This window comes from Myiozetetes cayanensis, unplaced genomic scaffold (genome assembly GCF_022539395.1).
Source record: "Myiozetetes cayanensis isolate MyiCay16 unplaced genomic scaffold, myiCay2020 scf19, whole genome shotgun sequence".
NCBI classification, from domain to species: Eukaryota; Metazoa; Chordata; class Aves; order Passeriformes; family Tyrannidae; genus Myiozetetes; species Myiozetetes cayanensis.
The window spans coordinates 2,629,636-2,648,890 of record NW_026087400.1 but is presented as its reverse complement, the minus strand read 5'-3'; the positions used below and the strand labels follow the sequence as shown (position 1 = coordinate 2,648,890).

Genomic DNA, 19,255 nt, shown 5'->3' with positions numbered 1-19,255 from the left:
ACATCCTCCAGACAACAGGGCCGTACATTTGGAGGCGAGTGGTTTATTAGTGTAACAAGAATGGGTGCAGCAGGGTTTCCCAGAGCGTCCCTCTCCACCTTGCTGCACCCCTCCAGGGCATGGGCACCCTGAGGACGTGCCAGTGGTAACCAGGGAAGCTGCTTCCTACCTACAGTCTATGGGTCCAGCCCAGGATCTGCCCTTGGTCCGGGGAGAAGAGCTACAGTGAGCTGGGGTCCAGGCTGGGCTCTGTGGGCTCTGCGGGCTGGGAGCTGGGATAGGCAGCGGCAGTGGGCACAGGGCGGTATTTGTCAATCACCTCACGCAGCCCCTTGGAGAAGTGGAGATCAGCTCCCACTGTGAGGAATCCCTGCGGGGGGAAGAGGGTCAGTGTGAAGATGGAGGTGATGGTGCCTTGCCCAGCAGAGTGTGGGGGCCTGGACTGTCTCATCCCGCCACGTACCGCGTGGTTGGTGACCACCTCCCTGGTGAAGTCCATGCCTTCGGGCAGGGGAATCTGCACTCCCTTCTTTGTCCTCTCTACAGGGAGGGAGACATAGGATGAGTGAGACTGAGCCCTGCTGAGCCCCTGCCCAACCCAAGCTGCACAGGAGCAGAGGTGCCTACCGTTGATGATGGGCATGATGGTCAGCTGCAGGAGGGTCTTCAGCGGGGCCTGCAGGGAGAACAGCTGTGGGAGAAGAGCTGGGGTCAGTGCAGAGGCAGAGCTGCCAGCCAGGGCGGGGAGGACTGCAAGTGGGAGTCCTGGGTGGGCAGCACCTCCCCAGCCCACCCTACTCTGTGGCTGGGTGGAAGGGTCCCCAGGCCATCACCATGCGCTCACCGCCAGCGACTCCAGCGCTGACTGCTTGGAGTAGATGCGAAACCTGGAGGGGAGGAAGCAGCCGTGAGTGGGGTGCAGATAGGACTCTCCCCGTGCCCCCACGGGACCCCAGACGTACCGTCGCAGGTCCAGCTGCACGCGCAGTGCCTTCCCTTGCAGAAACACCTTGGCACTCAGCTTGGTTTCCTGGGGAGAAAGAGGGCTGACTCGCAGCAGGCAGAGGGACAGCCAGGCCAGGCCAGCAGCTCCTCTCACCCCACTGGCCCAGTGTCCCTCTCTAGGACACCGGTGCCTTCCCACACAGGATGGCCAGATGCTCCTGTGTGCAGCACAGTGGCCTCACAAAGAGCCCTGGCCTCCCCCTCACCATGGCCATGCTGGAGAGCTGGACGGGCGGGCGGTCCGGGGGCACCAGTGAGATGTTCAGGAAGGCAGAGACAGAGACGGAGGTGCCCGAGGGTTTGATGATGCAGCGGGGAGGAGCCGAGACCTGCAGCACCAGCTGCAGCGGAGCATCCACGGAGGGGCTCTGGGGAGGGCAGGTGAGCTGGAGGCAGGGAGCAGGGCAGGGCTGTGCTCTGCCCCCAGGCTCTCCTGTGCCTCCCACCCCATCCGGGGGCTCCTCACCAGCATGAAGATGGTCCCGAAGAAGGTGGCTCTCAGCAAAACCTCCAGGTCCTTGGGCACCTGTGGGGAGAACAGACCACCATGGGGGAAGCGAGGTGCTGCTGTGGGTCCCAGCAGAGCCGCTCCCTGAACTGCACCTCTTCTGCTCCGTGGCACAGCCCAGCCCTCCCTCCTGCCTGTGCATGGCCAAGTGTCTGGCGCTCCTTACCTTCTCCCCCTGGAGCTCGATGTTCAGCACTCCCGCCTGGAAGTACGAGAGCATGGCCGAGTCGAAGAAGTACTCGGAGAAGGCAACGTAGACCATGCGTTCAGTCTCCTTGATCACCGGCTCCACTGCGTGGTTCTCCAGCTCCTGGTCCTCTCTCACCCGGGGGAAGAACATGCCCTGGGCCAAGAGCAGGAGAGGTTCCCACAACCATGGGGAAGCACACCCCGCTTGCTCCGTGGAGCCCATCGTGCCCAGCCCACTCCCACAGAGATGGGAAAGATCAGCAGGGCAGGATCCAGTGTTCACCTTGAAGTCGAGGTCAAGGTTGTCACTGGAGATGGATGGATCCCGCAGGAGGGAGTAGTCAATCCCGATGTGCTCGTCCACATAGTTCCTCACTGCCAGGGAAGATGTGCTGGCGTGACCAAGCCTAGAGCTGCCCAGCAGCCCGATGCCCAACCCTGCCTGCCCCAGGGCGAGCAGGATCCAGTCCCTGTCCCAGGGCAACACTCACCGGGCACCGTGTCCAGCAAGGAGTTCAGCAGCACCAGGCTGGCGTGCTCCAGGGACGGGCAGATCTGCAAAGCAAGGAGCTGGGCTGAGGGGAATCGCTCCCAGGACTGGATGAGAAGCTACACAGGCAGGGCAAGGCCTGGCTCCCCCAGGCTCCATCACCTGTCTGCGCTCAGCCCTACCTGCTGGCTGAGGAGGTAGCGCATCCCTGTGATGATGAAGGTGCTCAGGAACTCATAGACCTTCCTGCAGGACACGAGAGCAGCTCTGCACTGCCTGCCCTCCCTGCGGCTCCGTCCCCATTCCAGAACACAGCTGGGCTGGGGAAGCACCCCAGGAAGGAGGTCAGGGAGCCGGGCACAGGGGTCGGGTGTACCTGAGTGTGCCGGAGAAGCCGGCGTGCATTCTGGCAATGGAGGCGTTGCAGGTGATGTTGGAGATCTTGGGGCGCCCAGCCTCGTCCTTGGCCAGCCGCAGCACCGTGTAGATGTGGACACCGTCCGCAGAGGCGTTGATGGACCCGATGTCGTAGCTGGAAGCCAGGGAAGCGGATGAGAGAAGCACACAGCTCCTGCCACCTGCAGGGCAGCGAGGCACCCGTGGCACCCAGCGGGCACAGCTGTGGGGTGGGCTGGTGCCCGGGCAGCAGGAGGGGAGGCAGCTCACAAGAACCAGTAGAGCAGCTGCCTGCGGAAGCGCAGGCTGATGGAAGCATTGTTGATGTTGAAGACGAGGTGCTGCTGGGGCTGGAAGTTCAGGTCTGAAGACGCCAGATGCAGATCCGTCACCCTGACCCTGCAGGGAGGGGACAGGGACAGTCAGACAGACAGATGGACCCAGGGAGTCGTGGGCACGGGCAGCACTCACTGGCTGATGTTGTAGTGGAACTGCCCCTCTTTCCCGTGTAGGTCTGAAATCGTGATGTTCTGCAGCTCCTGCTCCACGAAGCGCAGCCCCTCCTGCTTCACTGCAAGGCAGAGCGAGCCTGGGCTGGGACAGCCGGGCTGCGCTGCCCTCCCGGCAGCATCGCCCCCGCCAGCCCCCTGCTCCTCCCTGGCCACCCCACGGGTGGGCAGTGCAGGCAGAGCCCTAACACAAGTGCAGACCCCAGGAGCCAGGTGTCCAACTTCCCTCTTTCCCAGGCCCCGGGATCACGGCCGGCCCCTTACCCAAGTCCAGCCCCTTGGAAGTAATCCGGATCTTGCAGCCGGGGGGGCTGTGCGAGGCTGTGACCAGCCAGGGCAGGAGGAGGAGGAGGAGGCAGCTGCCGGCAGCCATCTCGCACCTGGAGGCAGAGAGCAGGGTCAGCACGGGCTGGCCTGGCAGGGTGCGCAGGGGTCAGCACGGGCTGGCCCGCGGGCCACACAGGGCGCTCCCGGTCACCCTGGGAGGGAGGTGGCTGCTGCCCAACCTGCCCGGAGCAGGGGATGGCTGCAAGGAACACCCCACAGCTCTGCTGTTCCCCCAAAACCCAATACTGCCCAGGTCCCCTTTGCCTGAACCCCCCAGTCTAGGAGCCCACGAGGGACACAGCCCCCTTCTCAGGGTGCTGCGCACAAGCCCCAGCAGTGGCCCTGCGGGGCCCGGGGGTCCCACATCCCCTGGGCACACCCACTCCAGCAGTCTCCCCGCCCTGAACACAGCCCGCTCCTCAAACCGCTGGGCCGGGCGCCAGCCCCGTGCGTGCCGCTGCAGCGGGGAGCCCCAGCACCCCACGGAGGAGAGACCCCTCGCCCGCGGGGCCGCCCCACGGTCCTCACTGCCCTCCCGAGATGTGCCGCCTGTCTCCAGGCTGGGCTGGGACGGGAGCTGGAGCCTGTCCATCCCACAGCAACAGGCACAGCTCCCTGCAAGGCTGTGGGATGGGACGGGGCTCCCCCACTGCATTCTCCACCAGTTCTGTGAAAGGAGAGGATGGGGGACCCCTCTCCCCGGGGCTGTGGGGTCGGACGGGGCTGCCCCACAGCGTTTTCCCCAGTTCTGTAAAGGGAGAGGATGTTGAACCCCCGTCCCCGGGGCCCGGAGCCACCGTCCTGCCCCGAGGCTGGGGGGTTCCCCCGCACAATGCCGGCTCAGTTTGGGTACTTACAGCGAGGATTTCTTCGGCTTCCCGGCGTGGGGAAGCTGAATCACGTGAAGGCAGGAGGGGGGAGAACACCACTAGCTCCAGGAGTTTCTTTTGAGCTGGCTGAGGTTCTCCTGCCTTTATATATCCCCCAGTTGCCACTCCTTGCTGGCCCACAGCTGGGAGGAGACAGCGGGACAGACGGACGGGGAGGATGCAGGTCCGTGTCCCGCCGAGCCCGGCTCGCTGCCAGCACCGGCAGGACAGCGGCTCGCTCGGTCACCCGGCTCCAGGCTGGCCACGCAGCCTCCTTCCCCCCAAAAAACCACCGCTCCTCGCATCTCCCGCACACGCAGCCACAGCCCTAGGCCTGCCCAGGGGGGTGACCCCTGCGAGGGGCACGCGTGCAAACGGGAACCCGGAGGGTCTGTGGTTATAAAACCCCTGCCGGTGCTGAGGTCCCCCAGCTCCAGCACAGGTTCTGTGGCCCCAGGCCGGGGGTGCTGCCGGGGTCTGGTTTGTGCACACGTGTGACATGAGCCTGAGCAGAGAAGCTGCTCACTGAGGCTGTGGACCCTCAGTGCTGCCCCCACAGCCACTGCCCAGGCTCCTGCGACCACCCGGGCAGAGCTCTGGCTTTGCAGGACGTGCCCCTGGCTGGTCTTGTCACTGTCCTGCTCCACCCCCGTCACGGGGAGGACGAGCCTGTCCTCAGCCTGGGGCTTCTTCCCAAAAATCTTGCCTGGGCAAGCCATGCCCAGGGGCTGCCCCTGCCCTCACCACCCCCTCGGCCACTTGAGCCGCCTCGCTCCGAGGACACTGTCCCTCCACAGAGTCCCCTCTGCCCCCGGGGGTCGGTCTGAGCCGGCCCTTAGCGCCCCGAGCAGTTATCGGTGCTCTGGGCAGCAGAACCGGGCTGCAGGGAGCCCAGCGCAGGAGCCTCAGTGCTTACACAGCACTTATCCCCTCCAGAACTGCTGCACCAGCGTTATCTCATTAAACTGACCCCGGTGCTCCCGGAGCAGAGGGCAGGACTCCGCGGAGAGCGAGTAGGATGGGGAGATGGGAAACCCCTTGGAAAGCCGGGCAGCGGGGATACCCCCGAGGGAAAGTGCAGAAGAGGGACTGTGGCTGGGGGTGATGGCCCCGCAGCTGCTCCTGCCCCTCTCCACGGGGGCCGTGGGCCAGCACCAGCCATCGGCAGCACGGACACTCTGCAGGGTGGGTGCACCGGGGGCTCGGCTCCCGCAGCCCTCCAGGGACAGCCCGGCAGCCGCGTCCCCCTCATCCGTCCCGTGTCACCCTCCAGCACAAGCTGCGCAGCAGCATCAGCCACCGGCCACGGGGCGAGGCAGCGACACCGGCGAGCGCTGCACCGGGATCTGCGGGACGGGGAACGGCCACGGCAGCGGCGTGGGGAGGGACGCGTGAGCGCCGCACCCGAGGGACTGCCAGGATCATGAGGGACCGCCGGGACCTTCAGGACCCAGCAGCGGTGGCGGGGCCGGCCCGGGCCGAGGAGCGGCCGCTGTGCCCGGCGGGTGGCGGAAGCGCCGCGCCCGCACATCAATGCGGCCCCCCCGGCCCGGCCGCGGCCCCGCCCCGGCGCCGCTGCGCTTCAAAGACCCTTTGGTGGCGACCGCCGCGGCCGCGCCCTGTGGGTGCCAGGAAGCACCCGCGGCGGGCGGGAGGGGCCGGTCGGGGCCGGGGGGCCCCGGGACAGCCCAGCCCAGCCCCGGCCCGGGCCCGGCCGCGCCCCCCGCGGGGCGGTGCCGCCACCAACATGGCGCGGGCCGGGCGGGGCGACCGCGCTCCCCCGAAGCGCATGCGCCGCGCGGCTCCCCCGAGCGCGGGCTCCGCTCCACGCATGCTCCCCGCGCCCGCGGCCCGCGGCCCCGGCGCAAGATGGCGGCGGCGGGGCGGGCGAGGCGGAGGTGGGGCGGCGGCGGCGGCGGACGCAGCGGTGCCCGGTGCCTGCAGCCCCCGGCCTCACGCCCAGGTAAGCGGCGCGACCGCGAGGCCGCGGCCCGCCGTGCAGGAGGAGGCGGCGGGGGCGGGCGGCGGCGGGCGGGCGAGCGGCGGAGGGGAGGCGGCGCAGGCCCGCGGCCGCCATCTTAGAGCGCGGCCGCCGCCGCCGCCGCCGCCGGCTCCCGCCGCTCTCCCCCGCCGCGCCCCCGCCGCGCCTGCGCGCCCCGCGGCCCCTCCCCGCGGCGCCGTAACGGGCTCCTGTCTCCGCAGCCGCCCCCGCGGGCCAGGCGCGGGACGCCCCGCTATGAGGATGCGGCCCCGGCGCGCCAGCGGCGAGCACGGAGCGACGGCCACGCGTCCCGCCAGGCAGCCCGCCACCGTAAGTACCCGCCCGGCCGGCCGCCGCCCCGCTTAGGCCGCGCCCCCGGACCGCTCCCGGCCAGCCTGCAGAGTTGTCGCCGCCGCCGCCTCCGCTCCGCACTCGCTGGGCGCCCGTGGCCGCCCGCCGGTCCCGGCCCGCCGCGCCGAGGAGCTCCGTGCCGTCTCCGCCGCCGGCAGGGCAGCCCGCGGGAGCTGCCCGGCAGCTTCCCCCGCGCAGACACGGTGCCCCGGTCCCCGGCGCCCCGGTCCCGCTCTCGGGAAGGGGATGGTACCGGCGGGGGAGGCGGTGGCCTGGCTCCCAGCCTCCTGGAGCAGCCGCGGTTCTGGGATGAGGGAGAAGCGGGGGTGTCCCGAGGGGCTGTCGCTGCTCTCCTTTGTCTGCATTTGCTGTTGCCTTGTACAAAATCCTACCTCGGTGAAATGGAAACAAATACCGGTCCTGTTTGCTGTACTTCTTTACTCTGTGTCTCCTTCCCCCTCGCTGTGGTCTCTGGTTGTGCTGCTGCTCTAGGTTGTAAGCTCTCTGGGCAGGGACAGCGTTGTACCGTGTCTGTGAAGCACTGTATGCATTGCCATGGTGTATAAAAACATTCCGTAATCACCACAAAATGCTTCCTCTGGATCCCTGTCACTGTCTTAAGTCCCAGTGTAGTTACATAAAAGTAGAGTTGTTTCTGCCAGGATTCCTGTTAGTTTGGCTGTTTCCTTTTCCCAGACCTTGAGGGTACTTGGATTTAATACTCGTCAACACTGATCAAGTGATAAAGCTTCTTGGCTACTTCCACCATTCCAGTTTATCCATAAATGGGAGAAGGCAGAGCCAGTGACCCTATTTGACAGCTCTTTTGAGCGATGGGTGGTGAAAAACACTGGCAGGTCCCTGGAGCTGGCGTGTGCCATCCGGGCTGGGCAGGGCTCGGTGCCCAGCGCCGTCTGTGTATTGATCTCCATCACTCTGGGAGCCCTGGTGCCCCCAGTACAGACCAGTTCACTGCGGTTTGTGCTCTGTGAGACGTGCAGGACACAGCAGCAGGTGCCTGTGCACGTGTGGTTTTAGTTTGAGTAGGAGAAGGAGGGGCTAAACATCCTTCAGGGGTTTGGGTGAGGCTCCTGCCTTGTGGTGCCTCCAGCTTGGGGTCCCTGTAGGTCCTGTTACCTTGACAGGAGTCAGGCTGCCACCCTGACTGCACTGCCACCCTGACTGCTCTGCCACTGGCCTGGCTCACCTTGGCACCTTTGTGAAGTGACTGTGAGGGCACAGCGGGGTTGGAGTTCAGTGTGAAATTGTGCAACGTTCACCTGCTGAGGCCGTTAAAGGCCTGGTGATTGCATCGTGTGCTCTGCAGAAGGCACAGGGACTGTCACCTGCCCGCTCCTCAGCAGAGAGCCAGGCTCTGCAGTGTCCCACACCTTTCCTTGCATCCCCTGCCTGGAAGGATGGAAAAGAAGCATCTGAGGGGCTGAAAGGGTTGAGTTCCTCAACTCTGATTCCACAGCCAGTGCCGTGGGCAGTGGAGCTACGATAGCTGCTGCCTGCTGCCATTCTGCTCTGCTGAAGTAGCTTGTGGGCTTTATGCACAGGAAAGGCAGCAAAGGTGATTAAATCCGAGTGATTTAGCCCACAAAAATCCAGAGCTTTTACTGAAGAGATGCCATAAGCGGCTCCTGGTGCCGGCTACTGCCGTGCTCCGGTGAAGAGCCCGCTGTGCACAGCACTGTTTTACTGCTACCCTGACTGTACTGGTGTGTCCTGTCGGGTGTCTCCAAGGCCTGAATACAGTTTGGTATCCGAGGTAGCTGGGAATTACGTAAAATGCCTTGTTTCCCCCCTAGTTCATTGCCAGTGTGTTCGGGATGCCAGAGAGGAGCAATCTGCGGAGCTGTTTCAGAAACTTCCCCGGGGGAAGAGTGGTGACTAAGAGAGGAAAAGCCTGGCTGTTTCTCTCCAGCTGGCAACATTAGATTATGATTAAGAGGAGCTTTATTGTTCCAACAGACCTTCTTTTGCATAACTGTTGTCATGCAGATGAAAAAGCACCAAGGGCCAAAACAGTCTGGCTGAGGCCGAGCAGTTACTGTGGGCCTGGGACATATGGAGGAAAATAATTTGGGAGGTCCCAACGCCCAGCCTGCGGTTCTCTGAACCACAGAAGTTGTTAGTGAAGCTCCAGGGCTATTTTATGTAGCAGAACTTTTTTTTAATTAAAGCCTTTTGTTTAAATGATGTGCAGTTATGTGTGGGTGAGTGTTGATTTAAACTGTCTCTGAGGGTAACAGATCAGACATGGCCGGTGGTATTGGCATGGCAGAAGGTGGCTCATAATCACAGAGGAGTGTGTGTTATTTTTTTAAACTCTCAGTCCTGATGCTCCACTCTTAGGAGGACCTAGATGAAAAGTGAATATTTTGAATGCTGGCCTGAAGAACACCCTGGCTGGCCCCGTTTAACACTCAGCATTCCTCATAACTGGTTGTGTCCAGGGTAACAGGTGCTTTTCAGGGCTCAGGTGCTGTTTGTGTGTACTGGCTCAATCCCTGTTTTATTGTCAGAATGAACTTGTAGTGCTGCAGTCGAGTGGATCTGGGATCATTCCTTCTATAATTCTGGGTGTTATGTCCGTTTTTTCTAGAGTGGTTGCTGAGAAATGGCCAATGAGAATCACAGAAGCCCTGCGGAGGAAGCGTCTCTCATGAGTCACTCACCTGGCACCTCCAACCAGAACCAGCCCAGCTCCCCCAAACCCATGCGCCTGGTACAGGACCTGCCAGGTACCGACTGCCCTCAGGAATTCTGCAGGGCCCTGGGAGCAGGGAGAGGGGTGGAGCGGGGCCGCCAAGGGAGGCTGGGAACGATGTGTGTCGTGTGTGTGCTGGGACAGAGCGGGGACCTGCGGGGCAGGGCTGTCGTGCAGGATGCTCCTCTCCTGACTCCCACTGTCCTCTCAGATGAGCTGGTGCAGGCTGGCTGGGAGAAGTGCTGGAGCAAGCGGGAGAACCGCCCCTACTACTTCAATCGCTTCACGAACCAGTCTCTGTGGGAAATGCCTGTGCTGGGACAGCACGATGTCATCGTAAGTACACACTCACCTCGGGGGGCTGTGCCAGCACTGGTGTGTTCTGCAGGAGCAGGGGCCATGGTCTCTGGACTTCAGATTACAGGTGGGAGGGCCCTTTGTGCTCAGAGCTCCTCACTCTGAAGCATGGTGTTGGCAAAATGTTCCTCCTTCAGGTGCACCCTCAGGTGGTGCTGTTCCAGGCGTGCACTGCTGAGAGAACGCTCAGGTGGGGGAGTTGTGATGTGCTTTTCTCATCCAAGTCTTTTTAAAAAAAGAGTGCAGACACAGGTCTAGAGGAGAACCTTTTAGCTTTGTGCTGGTGTGAATAGCGGTGCCCTTATTTCCATCCACGTGGGAGCCAGGAGCAGTGCAATGGGAAGTTCAGAGCTTGCTGCCTTTGTTTGGGACGCCGTGGTGGCAGCGGGTGGGCTGACGTGTGCTGCTGTTGTTTGGACTCTCACAGTCAGATCCTCTGGGATTGAACGCGGCTCCAATGCCACTGGAAGGTGGGGTGGCAGATACCTCTGTGGAGAGCAAGCAGAGGAAGAGGAGGTTCTCGGAGGAGGTTCCACCAAGTGGCAACAGTGTGAAAAAGCCTAAGGTGCGTCTGGTGCTGTGAAACAAATGTGTGCAACCCAAAACCGAAGGGGACTGGAGAGTTCACACTGGTCTCCTGCATGGTGTTTTGGTTTACCAGTCTGCTTCCCCTTTACCTGTGTCTGTGGTGGAATAATTCATCTTTCCCACACACAGACCGATGTCCCTGGGAACCAAGCTGCTCAGCCAGTCCCCAGCTCTCCCAGTATTCCAGGAACCTCTGTTTTGAAGGCATGGTGTGTTTCACCTGAAGACAAACAGCAGGCAGCTCTTCTACGACCAACTGAGTGAGTTGTCTCCACTTGTCTTCTGTTTCTTTCCCAGTGGAGGGTTACAGACATCTTTGGAGAAGAACCTGGGGTATATAACACCCCCCTGTATCTTTGCCAGGAGTCTTGGTAGTTTGTTTTCCTGGCTGGTGAAAAAGTCCAAGGAAGCATCTTTAGGAGTAATGTCTGATAGTCATACAATGATCTAGCCATCCTGATGACATTTGCTTCTGCCACAGAGTATATTGGGACCTGGACATTCAGACAAACGCAGTGATTAAGCAGAGGGCACCGTCAGAAGTGCTTTCTCCGCACCCCGAGGTGGAGCTGCTTCGGTCCCAGCTTATTCTCAAGCTGCGACAGCATTACCGTGAGCTCTGCCAGCAGAGAGAAGGTGAGTTCCTGTTGGGTTCCCTGATTTCCTTCTCACTCCTGCTGTGCTGTGATCTTCCTTTTGGCTTACGCCTGTCTTGTCCCTGTGGTCTCTTTTCGTGATGATTGTGAACTGATTAGGCTGAACTCCGTGGGATGATCCTTATCAGAGCTTCAGGGCATCTCTGTATTGTGTTGATTAAACTGTTTTTCTGTGTGTCTCCAGGGATTGACCCCCCAAGGGAGTCCTTTAATCGCTGGATGTTGGAGAGGAAGGTGGTTGATAAAGGGACAGATCCTCTTTTACCGAGTGACTGCGAGCCAGTAGTGTCTCCTTCCATGTTCAGAGAGATCATGAATGACATTCCCATCAGGTACCATTCACAGACAGGGCACCTTACTGGGATCATTCTGTGTTGGTCTGGTCTGGTGATTTACCTGCCATGGTTCTGTGCTGTGGTGCTTCCCTTTGTCTGATGAAGTGGTGGAATGCTGGTGATGGAAAGCAGGGGAACTGGACCTGGCCTCCATGCCTTTGTGAGACTGATGCATATGAATTTAATTTACCTCAGGTTATCCAGAATCAAGTTCCGTGAGGAAGCCAAGAGACTGCTCTTCAAGTATGCCGAGGCTGCGAAACGCCTGATTGAATCCAGGTGGGAGCTCCTCTTGCGGTGCTTGTCACGTTCAGAAAAGAGAAAAGGATTATAGGGGCTGCTCATCCTGCCTTATGCAGTGCTAGTCATAATCTTGTTGGGGAAAAGCAATGTTAGGAACATAGAGAAGAAAAGCAGTAATGTTGGAGGCATATTTTGGTAGTGACATTACTGTAAAATGTAATGCTGGGAAGCTGGAGTGTGCGTGGAGACAAGTGAGGGTCAGTGAAGTTATCTGTCATCCCTGAGATAAAAGCAGGAGCGCTTGAGCACTCACTGCTATTACAGAGCAACAAGCTTAGAATGACATTTTGTATACCAGGGGGGGGTTTTGTGGCCAGTTCTGCCACAGGACAGAACTGAGGAAGATTGTGGGGAGAATCTTTATGGGGCAAAAGAAAAACCTTGTTAACAGGGTAGTTTTCTTAGAGTCACAAACTCCTAGCAATATTTGAAAATTAAAGGCAATATCAAAATGGACCATTGCCATGACAGATGGAAGTTCTGTGGGCCTCTCCTGTTGCAGAGAGGACAGCAGCCAGCTACACTGACTTTTGGAGAAAGCATGGCAGTCTCTAGTCATGTAAACATCTGGAAGCACTTTCTAAAGGAGAACTGGGGCAAGGGGGTGACAGGGCAGGGCCTTGATCAAGTGTCAGTGGCCACATTCCCCACTGGCAGAGAACGTTGTAGCGGGGTGGAATCCCTTGTTGTGCAGCCCTGGGTTACATTTTGCCTCTGTTTTTGCAGGAGTGCTTCCCCAGACAGCAGGAAGGTGGTGAAGTGGAACGTGGAGGACACCTTCAGCTGGCTGCGACGGGACCATTCCGCCTCCAAGGAGGACTACATGGTCAGTATCCTGCTGGGAGCAGGGAGCCGGGGATGGGGGGCACAAGGGAACAGGTGCAGGTCCTTCTGGAGACAGCTGCCATTGCTTCCCCTCGCTGTGTGCTGTGGGAGGGCAGCCTGGAGTCGCTGAGTGCCCCCGGGGAGCCGGTGGTGGCTGTGTGAGGGACTCTGCTTCTCTGGTTCCGCAGGACCGCCTGGAGCACTTACGCAAACAGTGCGGGCCCCACGTGTCTGCTGCAGCCAAGGACTCCGTCGAAGGCATCTGCAGTAAGATTTACTACATATCCCTGGAATACGTCAAGCGGATCCGGGAGAAGCATCTTGCCATACTCAAAGAGAACAATATCTCTGGTACGCGGCCAGCTCTGGAGATCTGTAGGGGTACAGCACTGCAGCTAAAGGCCTCCTGCTGTGGTCTGTCCTCGTTCAGAGCGTCACCTGCTGGGAGGGCAGCTCTGCATCCACGGGGTGGGATTTCAAAGTCAGAAACAGCCTGTCCAGCATAGGCTTCAGCTGTCAGTCACACAGTGCCTGTGCAGTGACAGACTGTCTTCCCTCAGTTGCTGTGACTGCCTGTGACATCAAATACCATAAATGTGTGATTTGCCAGGATGAAGTAGCTCGTTAGGAGCTTGTGACACTGAGCAGGGGATTTGTTCATTTCCCTGGGCCATTACTTTTTGCTCTTCTGCTCCATGAATTCCTGGGGACAGCTGACATCCCCTTCCTAAGACTGAGTGTTCTCTCTGTATTCTCATTTGCCACATTTCTAGTGTTCTGAGCACTGTGTGCTCCCCTGTACCTCCCAGCATGTCACTGTGCACCCTTTCCTTGCAGGGAGTTCATGTTCCTTGATCTTTTCTTGGCTCTTCCTTGCTCATTCATGTCTGTATTTCCTTCCTCCATGGGCCCCACTTCTTTCATCACCACTGTTTGTAGACCTTTTCCCTTTTGGGTCTTGGCCCTCATCAGACTCCCTTCAGGTCCCAGTGTCTGCCTTTTGCCATTGTTTTTGCTGCTTATCTTCTAACCCCACTGAGTCAGGGATTCCTTCCAGCTGACCTTTCCTGTGAGCTCTCCCTGAAGCCGAGGCGATGGGTAACCACAAGGTGCAGGGAGATTACTTTGCCTTCTGCATTTGGCAGCCTCAGAATTTTTGCTGTGGGTTGGATGAATTTGGGGCAAACTGAAATAGAAACAGTAGCAACAGAGAGAGTGTTTGTGTGTCTGGAACGTGCCTCAGGACGCTGGGGTGGCTGTGTGCTGTCTGCAGCTCTGCTGGGTTAGAGATGCAGAAATGCTGTGAAGCGGGTCTTCTCTGTGCTCTGGCAGTGGGAGGTGGAATTAATTTGGGGAATCAGCACTGAACCTAGGTAGCTGCCTACGAGATCAGTGAGGGACCACCACAGTGTTTTTTGGGAGGACCACCCTGCTCTTTAGCCTGATTGAGGTCACTGTGTGTTTTGAGGTGGAAGGCAGATTGGTCCCGAATGCCCTTGGCTTCTCACGGGCTGCCTTTCTCTTTGCTCTCCGTAGCTGAGGTAGAAGCTCCCGAGGTCCAGGACAGGCTGGTGTACTGTTACCCCGTGAGACTGGCCATCCCCTCCCCGCCGCTCCCCAGCGTGGAGATGCACATGGAGAACAACGTGGCGTGTGTGCGGTACAAGGGGGAGATGGTCAAAGTGAGCCGCAACTACTTCAGCAAGCTGGTAAGGGCTGGGCACTGCACCCACCACCTGGGGCAGCCTCACCTCCAAGGGCAGGGCGGGGCAGAGGATGGCCAGCTGACCCCACAGAGCTGTCAGACGCTGCTGCAGGGAAGGGGGCAGCTGCTCTCACCTTAGTCGGGGTCAGGCTCCTGCTGGGAGCGTTTCCCAGGGGTGGGGTGTGTGCTCTGGATACGTGCTGTGCAGCCAGAATGTTGTGTACTCAGAGCAAGGCAGCCCTTGCCGAGAGACATGTGCTGGTGTGGGGGTTCATTCATGCTGGTGACGAGCTGGTGGCTCACACAGTGACAGCAGATGTCTGACACACCTCCCTGCGGAGCCCACCTGCTCCTCAGCATCCCTCTCCCTGTCACAACGTGTGTGTATCCCGTTCCTTGGCTGTTCCTGGTGTGTTCAGTGGCTGGGCTTTCTCTTCCAGTGGCTTCTCTATCGGTACAGCTGCATCGACGACTCGGGCTTTGAAAAGTTCCTGCCCAGGGTTTGGTGCCTTCTCCGTCGATATCAGGTAAAGTCTCACCACAGCTGTACATCAGAAAGCCTTGGCAGCACTGGGAACTGAACTTGTCCTGCTCTGGGGAAGGGACATGGCTCTGGGAGCCCGGAGCAACACAGGGTTTAAACTGGGTCTGTTGTCTGCTTCCAGTATGCTGAGGTAACAGTGTGGTCTGGGGAGTGGTTGTAGTCTTAACACGAGGGTAAAGATTTTTGTGAAGGAAACCTTCAATAGCTCTTGACTCTGAGGGGCAGCTGAAGGCTCATGGGGGTACAAAAGAAAAATGATGGGTTTGTGGGGCCAGAGTTGGAGGAAATCTCTGAAGAGCATTCTTGGTACATGGAGGGACCTCCACGAATTTGAGGAAGGACGAGGGGGCCCTGCGTACCTAGAGGAGGGGGTGCATGGATGTGTGGCTCTGGGTTCGTGGTCAGTGAGGGGAGCAGCAGGAACAGCGAGCCCAGGCACAGCTCACCGGGGTTTGCTCTCCTCAGATGATGTTCGGTGTGGGGCTGTATGAAGGGACTGGTCTGCAAGGGGCACTTCCCGTGCACATCTTCGAAGCCCTCCACAAGCTCTTTGGAGTGAGTTTTGAATGCTTTGCCTCGCCCCTGAATTGCTATTTTAAACAGTACTGTTCGGCCTTCTTGGACACAGACGGGTATTTTGGATCCAGGGGGTGAGTCTCACATTCTCTTCCTCTGTGTCTGTGTGAGTGAGTGCCCATGGATGACTCAGGTCAAACTGAGAGAGATCTTTTGCCTCTTTCTCCAGCCCGTGCCTGGATTTCTTCCCTATAAGTGGCTCTTTCGAGGCAAATCCGCCGTTCTGTGAGGAGCTGATGGATGCCATGGTCTCTCACTTTGAGGTACATCTGCTCACTGGTGGGGTGGTGTGGGATGGAGCTGTGCCATCCGTCCTGTGCTCCCCATGGCAGCGCTGAGGGCAGGGGCAGAGGACGGTGACGGCTGCAGCACCACTCGGGAAGCAGAAGCGTTTCCTTTCCATAGGGCTCATTAGACACGTCATTGCTTAACCAGTGCTGAGATTGTTCCTTTCCTTGTTGCACTAGAAACTGCTGGAGAGCTCCAGTGAGCCACTCTCCTTCATTGTCTTCATCCCTGAGTGGCGGGACCCCCCCACGCCGGCCCTGACCCGCATGGAGCAGAGCAAGTTCAAGCGGCACCAGCTCATCCTGCCGGCCTTCGATCACGAGTATCGCAGCGGGTCCCAGCACGTCTGCAAAAAGTAGGCTTTGTTCTCAGATCCTTCTGGGAACGCGGCTCTGAAGCCGTGTGACAGAAATATCCTCTCCCAGGCTGAGATCAGTGGGAAGCAGGGAGCAGGCAAGGACAAACGCAGCGCATCATCACCCTGGGTGTTCAGGATGAGCAGACAGCGTTGTGAATTCCGTGTCTGCTTAATGACTGCTAGCAGAGCTTGTGAGAGATGCGTGCCTTGGGCACGAGTACAGCCGGAGCAGTTCACACCTGTGGTGCTGATCTGTGCTCCTCTGCCAGCCCTTGGACCCGTGAGCTGCTGAGCCACAGCAGCTGGGTGTCACTGGGGGAAGCAGAGGCAAGGGGCAGTGGGGGATCAGTCCCCAGTGGGGCAGGCTGACCCCTGCTTTGCTGCTGAGGCAACAGGTTTGAGCAACAGCTTGTTTAAGCAACAAGTGCATGAAAACTGAAGTTCTCCTTACCTGGTTAGGACTGATGACTCACTGTGCTGAGTCCCTTCGGCAGGGACAGTGAGGTCCCAGCACATGCTGGCAGAGAGCAGTGGGTCTCTGCAGCACGAGTGCTTCCCTCTGAAAGCTCAGGAGCCTCTGCCATACTGAGTGAGAACTGCCCCAGGCTGCACTATGCCTCCACTTTTTCTCAGAATAATGAAAAGAAGGACAGGGGCAAATACTTGTCTTAAGGATGGTGGGCAGGAAGAGAAGGAGCAGGTGCCAAGTGCTGGGGGCCAGGGGAGGTGCTGATGCCTGTGCTCTTCCCTTGCAGAGAGGAGATGTACTACAAGGCTGTGCACAACACAGCCGTCCTCTTCCTGCAGAACAGCGCCGGCTTTGCCAAGTGGGAGCCCACGCCAGAGCGGCTGCAGGAGCTCGTTGCAGCCTACAAGCATTCGGGCCGGACCCTCAGCTCCTCGTCTTCCTCCTCCTCATCCTCCTCCTCCTCGTCCTCCTCCACAGCGGACAAAGAGCGGGAGCTGGGCCGAGAGCAGAGCAGCAGCCGAGAGACTAATCCCAACTAAGGAGAGGTGCGAGGCAGCAGGGGAGGTGCCGGCGGCCCCGGGGCTGGCCGGGGCAGCAGAGACTGCTGAGTGTGCAGCACCGGCCCGGGACTCCTGCGCAGCAGCTCCACGGCGCCTGCTCCCCTCTGCGAACTGCACGCCGGCCCCCAGGAGCCGGGAGCGCCCGGCCGCCCGTCGGAGAGGAGGCTCCGCCACAGCCCTCGCCGGGGGCAGGGGAGCCCAGTGCGGCGCGGCAGGAGGAACCGGCAGCCCCGCGACGCCAGAGCGCCGAGGGAAGGGGCAGCCAGAGCTGGGCGGAAGGACGGCGGGACAGATGGAGGGACGGATGGCAAGCGCGAGTGCTGGGCGCTGAGCGCCGCGGCCGGAGGGGCCCCGGCAGGAGAGGGACGGGCAGAGCCCGGGGGCTCCTGCGGCCGGACCGGCCCCAGCACGGCTCCGTGTCCATAGTGTAAATAGTTCTGTCCGTGGCGCCCACGCTCCTGGCGGGGCTGCTCCCATCGCATCCGTGTTTTTTTCCCATGTGTGAGTCCCGTGTTTGCCGACACTGTGTCCTGGAGAGGGAAGGAGCAGAGGAGAGGAGTTTCTTTGGTGTGTAAAGACGTCTTTGCAGCTGTTTTGTAGTCATTGTGGTTTTTATGCGGAGCCTCTGGGCTTTATTTAACCTCCTTGGGTTTTGTTTTGTAAGGATTAATTTAACACCGCTAACCATTTTATTACTTTTATCAAGAAGAGCAAAGTCTATTTTTGATTTCTGTTTCCTAGTTCTTAGGAACATTAAAACCAGCATACAGCTCCGCCTGTGTCCATCCCTTTTCTTTGGCACCGAGGGTCTGTGTTCACCCCCTGTCCAGCCTCTGCCTGGGTGGAAGGTAGAAAAACATTGGGTTTTGTTTTTCTCAGGATGATCTGGCATCTGCCCTGTTCTGTATAGCCGTGATCTGGTGAGTTTTGTTTCCTGAAGACCAGTTTGAACACCTGAAGCAGCTTGACCATCCTGCTCTTGGCCGCTCTGGTGTGGTTTTGGTGCTCTCCCCTCAAGAAGCGCAGACAACTGGACTGCCCTTGGACCCCTCAGGGCAGCACAGCCAACCTCTCTTGTGGGGTGCCACAGCAGTGCTGGTGCCACAGCAGCGCTGGTGCTGGAGCAGTGCCAGTGCCTCTCTGGAGGGGCAGGAGTTGCCCACACACTGCCTGCTCCCAGGGGCTCTGCAGCTCTCCAAAGATTCTTTCAGCAGAGGTGAGGAGAGCTTTGTTGTACTTAAAGGACTCTCAAGACAGTTGGGAACGCTGGCTGCAAAGTGGCAGTTTGTAAAGCCTTTTTTTCCCTTTCATTCATTGTTTTGAGCCAAGACTGGATGTTCCCGAGGTGCAGGTGAGCAGAGACGTGCTGATTCTGGGAGTGTCCCTAACCCACCCCTTGGTCAGTCAGTCCACATGGAGGCCTTTGCTGCTCCCTCACATGAGGGACTGTTACCTGGTTAAGGATCCAGTGGCCGTGGTCTCACAGGGGAGGTGTAAGTGGCGTCAGTGGTCAGCAGCCCGGTGGCATGGCTGCTTCTAGAACGTGTCCTTAATCCAAACAGAGCAGGAGACAGACAGAAGGGTGTGTCAGGTTGACACTGGGAGTTTCAAGGGCAAGTAAGTGTGTTAAGCTGTCCAAGGGGCAGCTGAGGTGGGCAGTTGGGAGTGGTGGGGGGTATGGGCAGGGCTGGGGGAACAAGGCACACCAGGAGCTCTACCCCTGGCCTAAAAGTTCTTGGACTGTGCCAAACCTGGATGCTTGAAGTGAAAGGCCCTCATTAACGCTGCCCCCGTGGTGGTTGGTGCTGCTGCTGTCCTGCCTGGCGGGAGGGATGGAGGTGTGGGGGGTCCCTGAGTGCTGCTGTCCCCGGGGCTGCTGGAAACCTCCTGTGAGGGCAGCACAGGAGCCTGGGGGCGGATCTGACCGGGCTGGGGAGACACAACCTGCAGAGCGGGATGTGCCTGGGGCTCGGCCGTGCCCAGCACGACCCTGTCAAGTGCTGCGTCCCCCGAGTGCCCCCGACTGGACTGCCAGGGAGTGCCGGACCCCAGGGGCCGCTGCCGCAGTCCTCAGGCCGGGAAGGAGCATCCTCAGGGCTGATCAGGAGGGGACCGCGGCATGCAGGGAGCTGCACCTATCCCGCACCGAGCACTGCATAGACCCCTGCATTGTCTTCCCGCGGCCCGGCGGGGCCCGGTTCTGCCCGAGGCGGCTCCGCGGGGCCCCGGCCCGGCCCATCCGATCCCCCCCCGTTCGCCGCTCCCCGTTACCGGGCCAACGCCGCGGCGCTGCCGGCGGCCCCTGCGCCGCGCTCGCCCCCGCAACGCGGCGGGCAGCGCCCCGCGCCTC

The 19,255-nt window shown here is 59.9% G+C and overlaps 2 protein-coding genes across 3 annotated transcripts; one reads left to right on the top strand and one right to left on the bottom strand.

Annotated features, from left to right (window-relative positions):
- Positions 1–23: 23 nt before the first annotated feature.
- Positions 24–4,420, bottom strand: PLTP (phospholipid transfer protein). Its single transcript, XM_050313895.1, has 16 exons — positions 4,282–4,420; positions 3,362–3,477; positions 3,060–3,159; positions 2,859–2,987; positions 2,569–2,724; positions 2,375–2,438; positions 2,194–2,257; positions 1,986–2,077; positions 1,680–1,856; positions 1,472–1,531; positions 1,212–1,373; positions 963–1,030; positions 845–887; positions 628–691; positions 464–540; positions 24–370 (listed from the first exon to the last, which is right to left on the bottom strand). The coding sequence occupies exons 2-16, from the start codon at positions 3,468–3,470 to the stop codon at positions 221–223; spliced, it is 1,515 nt and encodes a 504-aa protein (XP_050169852.1). The 5' UTR covers positions 3,471–3,477; positions 4,282–4,420; the 3' UTR covers positions 24–220.
- A 1,727-nt stretch (positions 4,421–6,147) lies between these two features.
- On the top strand, positions 6,148–17,678 carry PCIF1 (phosphorylated CTD interacting factor 1). Of its 2 annotated transcripts, XM_050313897.1 has the most exons (17): positions 6,148–6,256; positions 6,496–6,604; positions 9,237–9,375; positions 9,553–9,677; positions 10,126–10,263; positions 10,416–10,546; positions 10,768–10,922; positions 11,127–11,274; positions 11,473–11,556; positions 12,307–12,406; positions 12,594–12,756; positions 13,942–14,114; positions 14,551–14,637; positions 15,120–15,304; positions 15,400–15,493; positions 15,698–15,873; positions 16,632–17,678. In XM_050313897.1, the coding sequence occupies exons 3-17, from the start codon at positions 9,252–9,254 to the stop codon at positions 16,882–16,884; spliced, it is 2,136 nt and encodes a 711-aa protein (XP_050169854.1). In that variant the 5' UTR covers positions 6,148–6,256; positions 6,496–6,604; positions 9,237–9,251; the 3' UTR covers positions 16,885–17,678. The 2 variants fall into 2 exon arrangements, with proteins under 2 accessions (XP_050169854.1, XP_050169855.1); XM_050313898.1 differs by lacking the exon at positions 6,496–6,604 and having other exon boundaries at positions 6,238–6,256.
- Positions 17,679–19,255: the final 1,577 nt, after the last annotated feature.

What these genes read in the sequence shown, in the direction of transcription:
- PLTP (XM_050313895.1), bottom strand. Translation starts at nt 3,470, where the DNA reads ATGGCTGCCGGCAGCTGCCTCCTCCTCCTCCTCCTGCCCTGGCTGGTC. An exon ending in ACCTTGACCTCGACTTCAAG is followed by an intron (nt 1,857 to 1,985) that starts GTGAACACTGGA and finishes CTCTTGGCCCAG; the next exon opens with GGCATGTTCTTCCCCCGGGT. An exon ending in TCGAGCTCCAGGGGGAGAAG is followed by an intron (nt 1,532 to 1,679) that starts GTAAGGAGCGCC and finishes TTCTCCCCACAG; the next exon opens with GTGCCCAAGGACCTGGAGGT.
- PCIF1 (XM_050313897.1), top strand. Translation starts at nt 9,252, where the DNA reads ATGGCCAATGAGAATCACAGAAGCCCTGCGGAGGAAGCGTCTCTCATG. An exon ending in GCTCTTCTACGACCAACTGA is followed by an intron (nt 10,547 to 10,767) that starts GTGAGTTGTCTC and finishes CTTCTGCCACAG; the next exon opens with AGTATATTGGGACCTGGACA. An exon ending in ATGAATGACATTCCCATCAG is followed by an intron (nt 11,275 to 11,472) that starts GTACCATTCACA and finishes AATTTACCTCAG; the next exon opens with GTTATCCAGAATCAAGTTCC.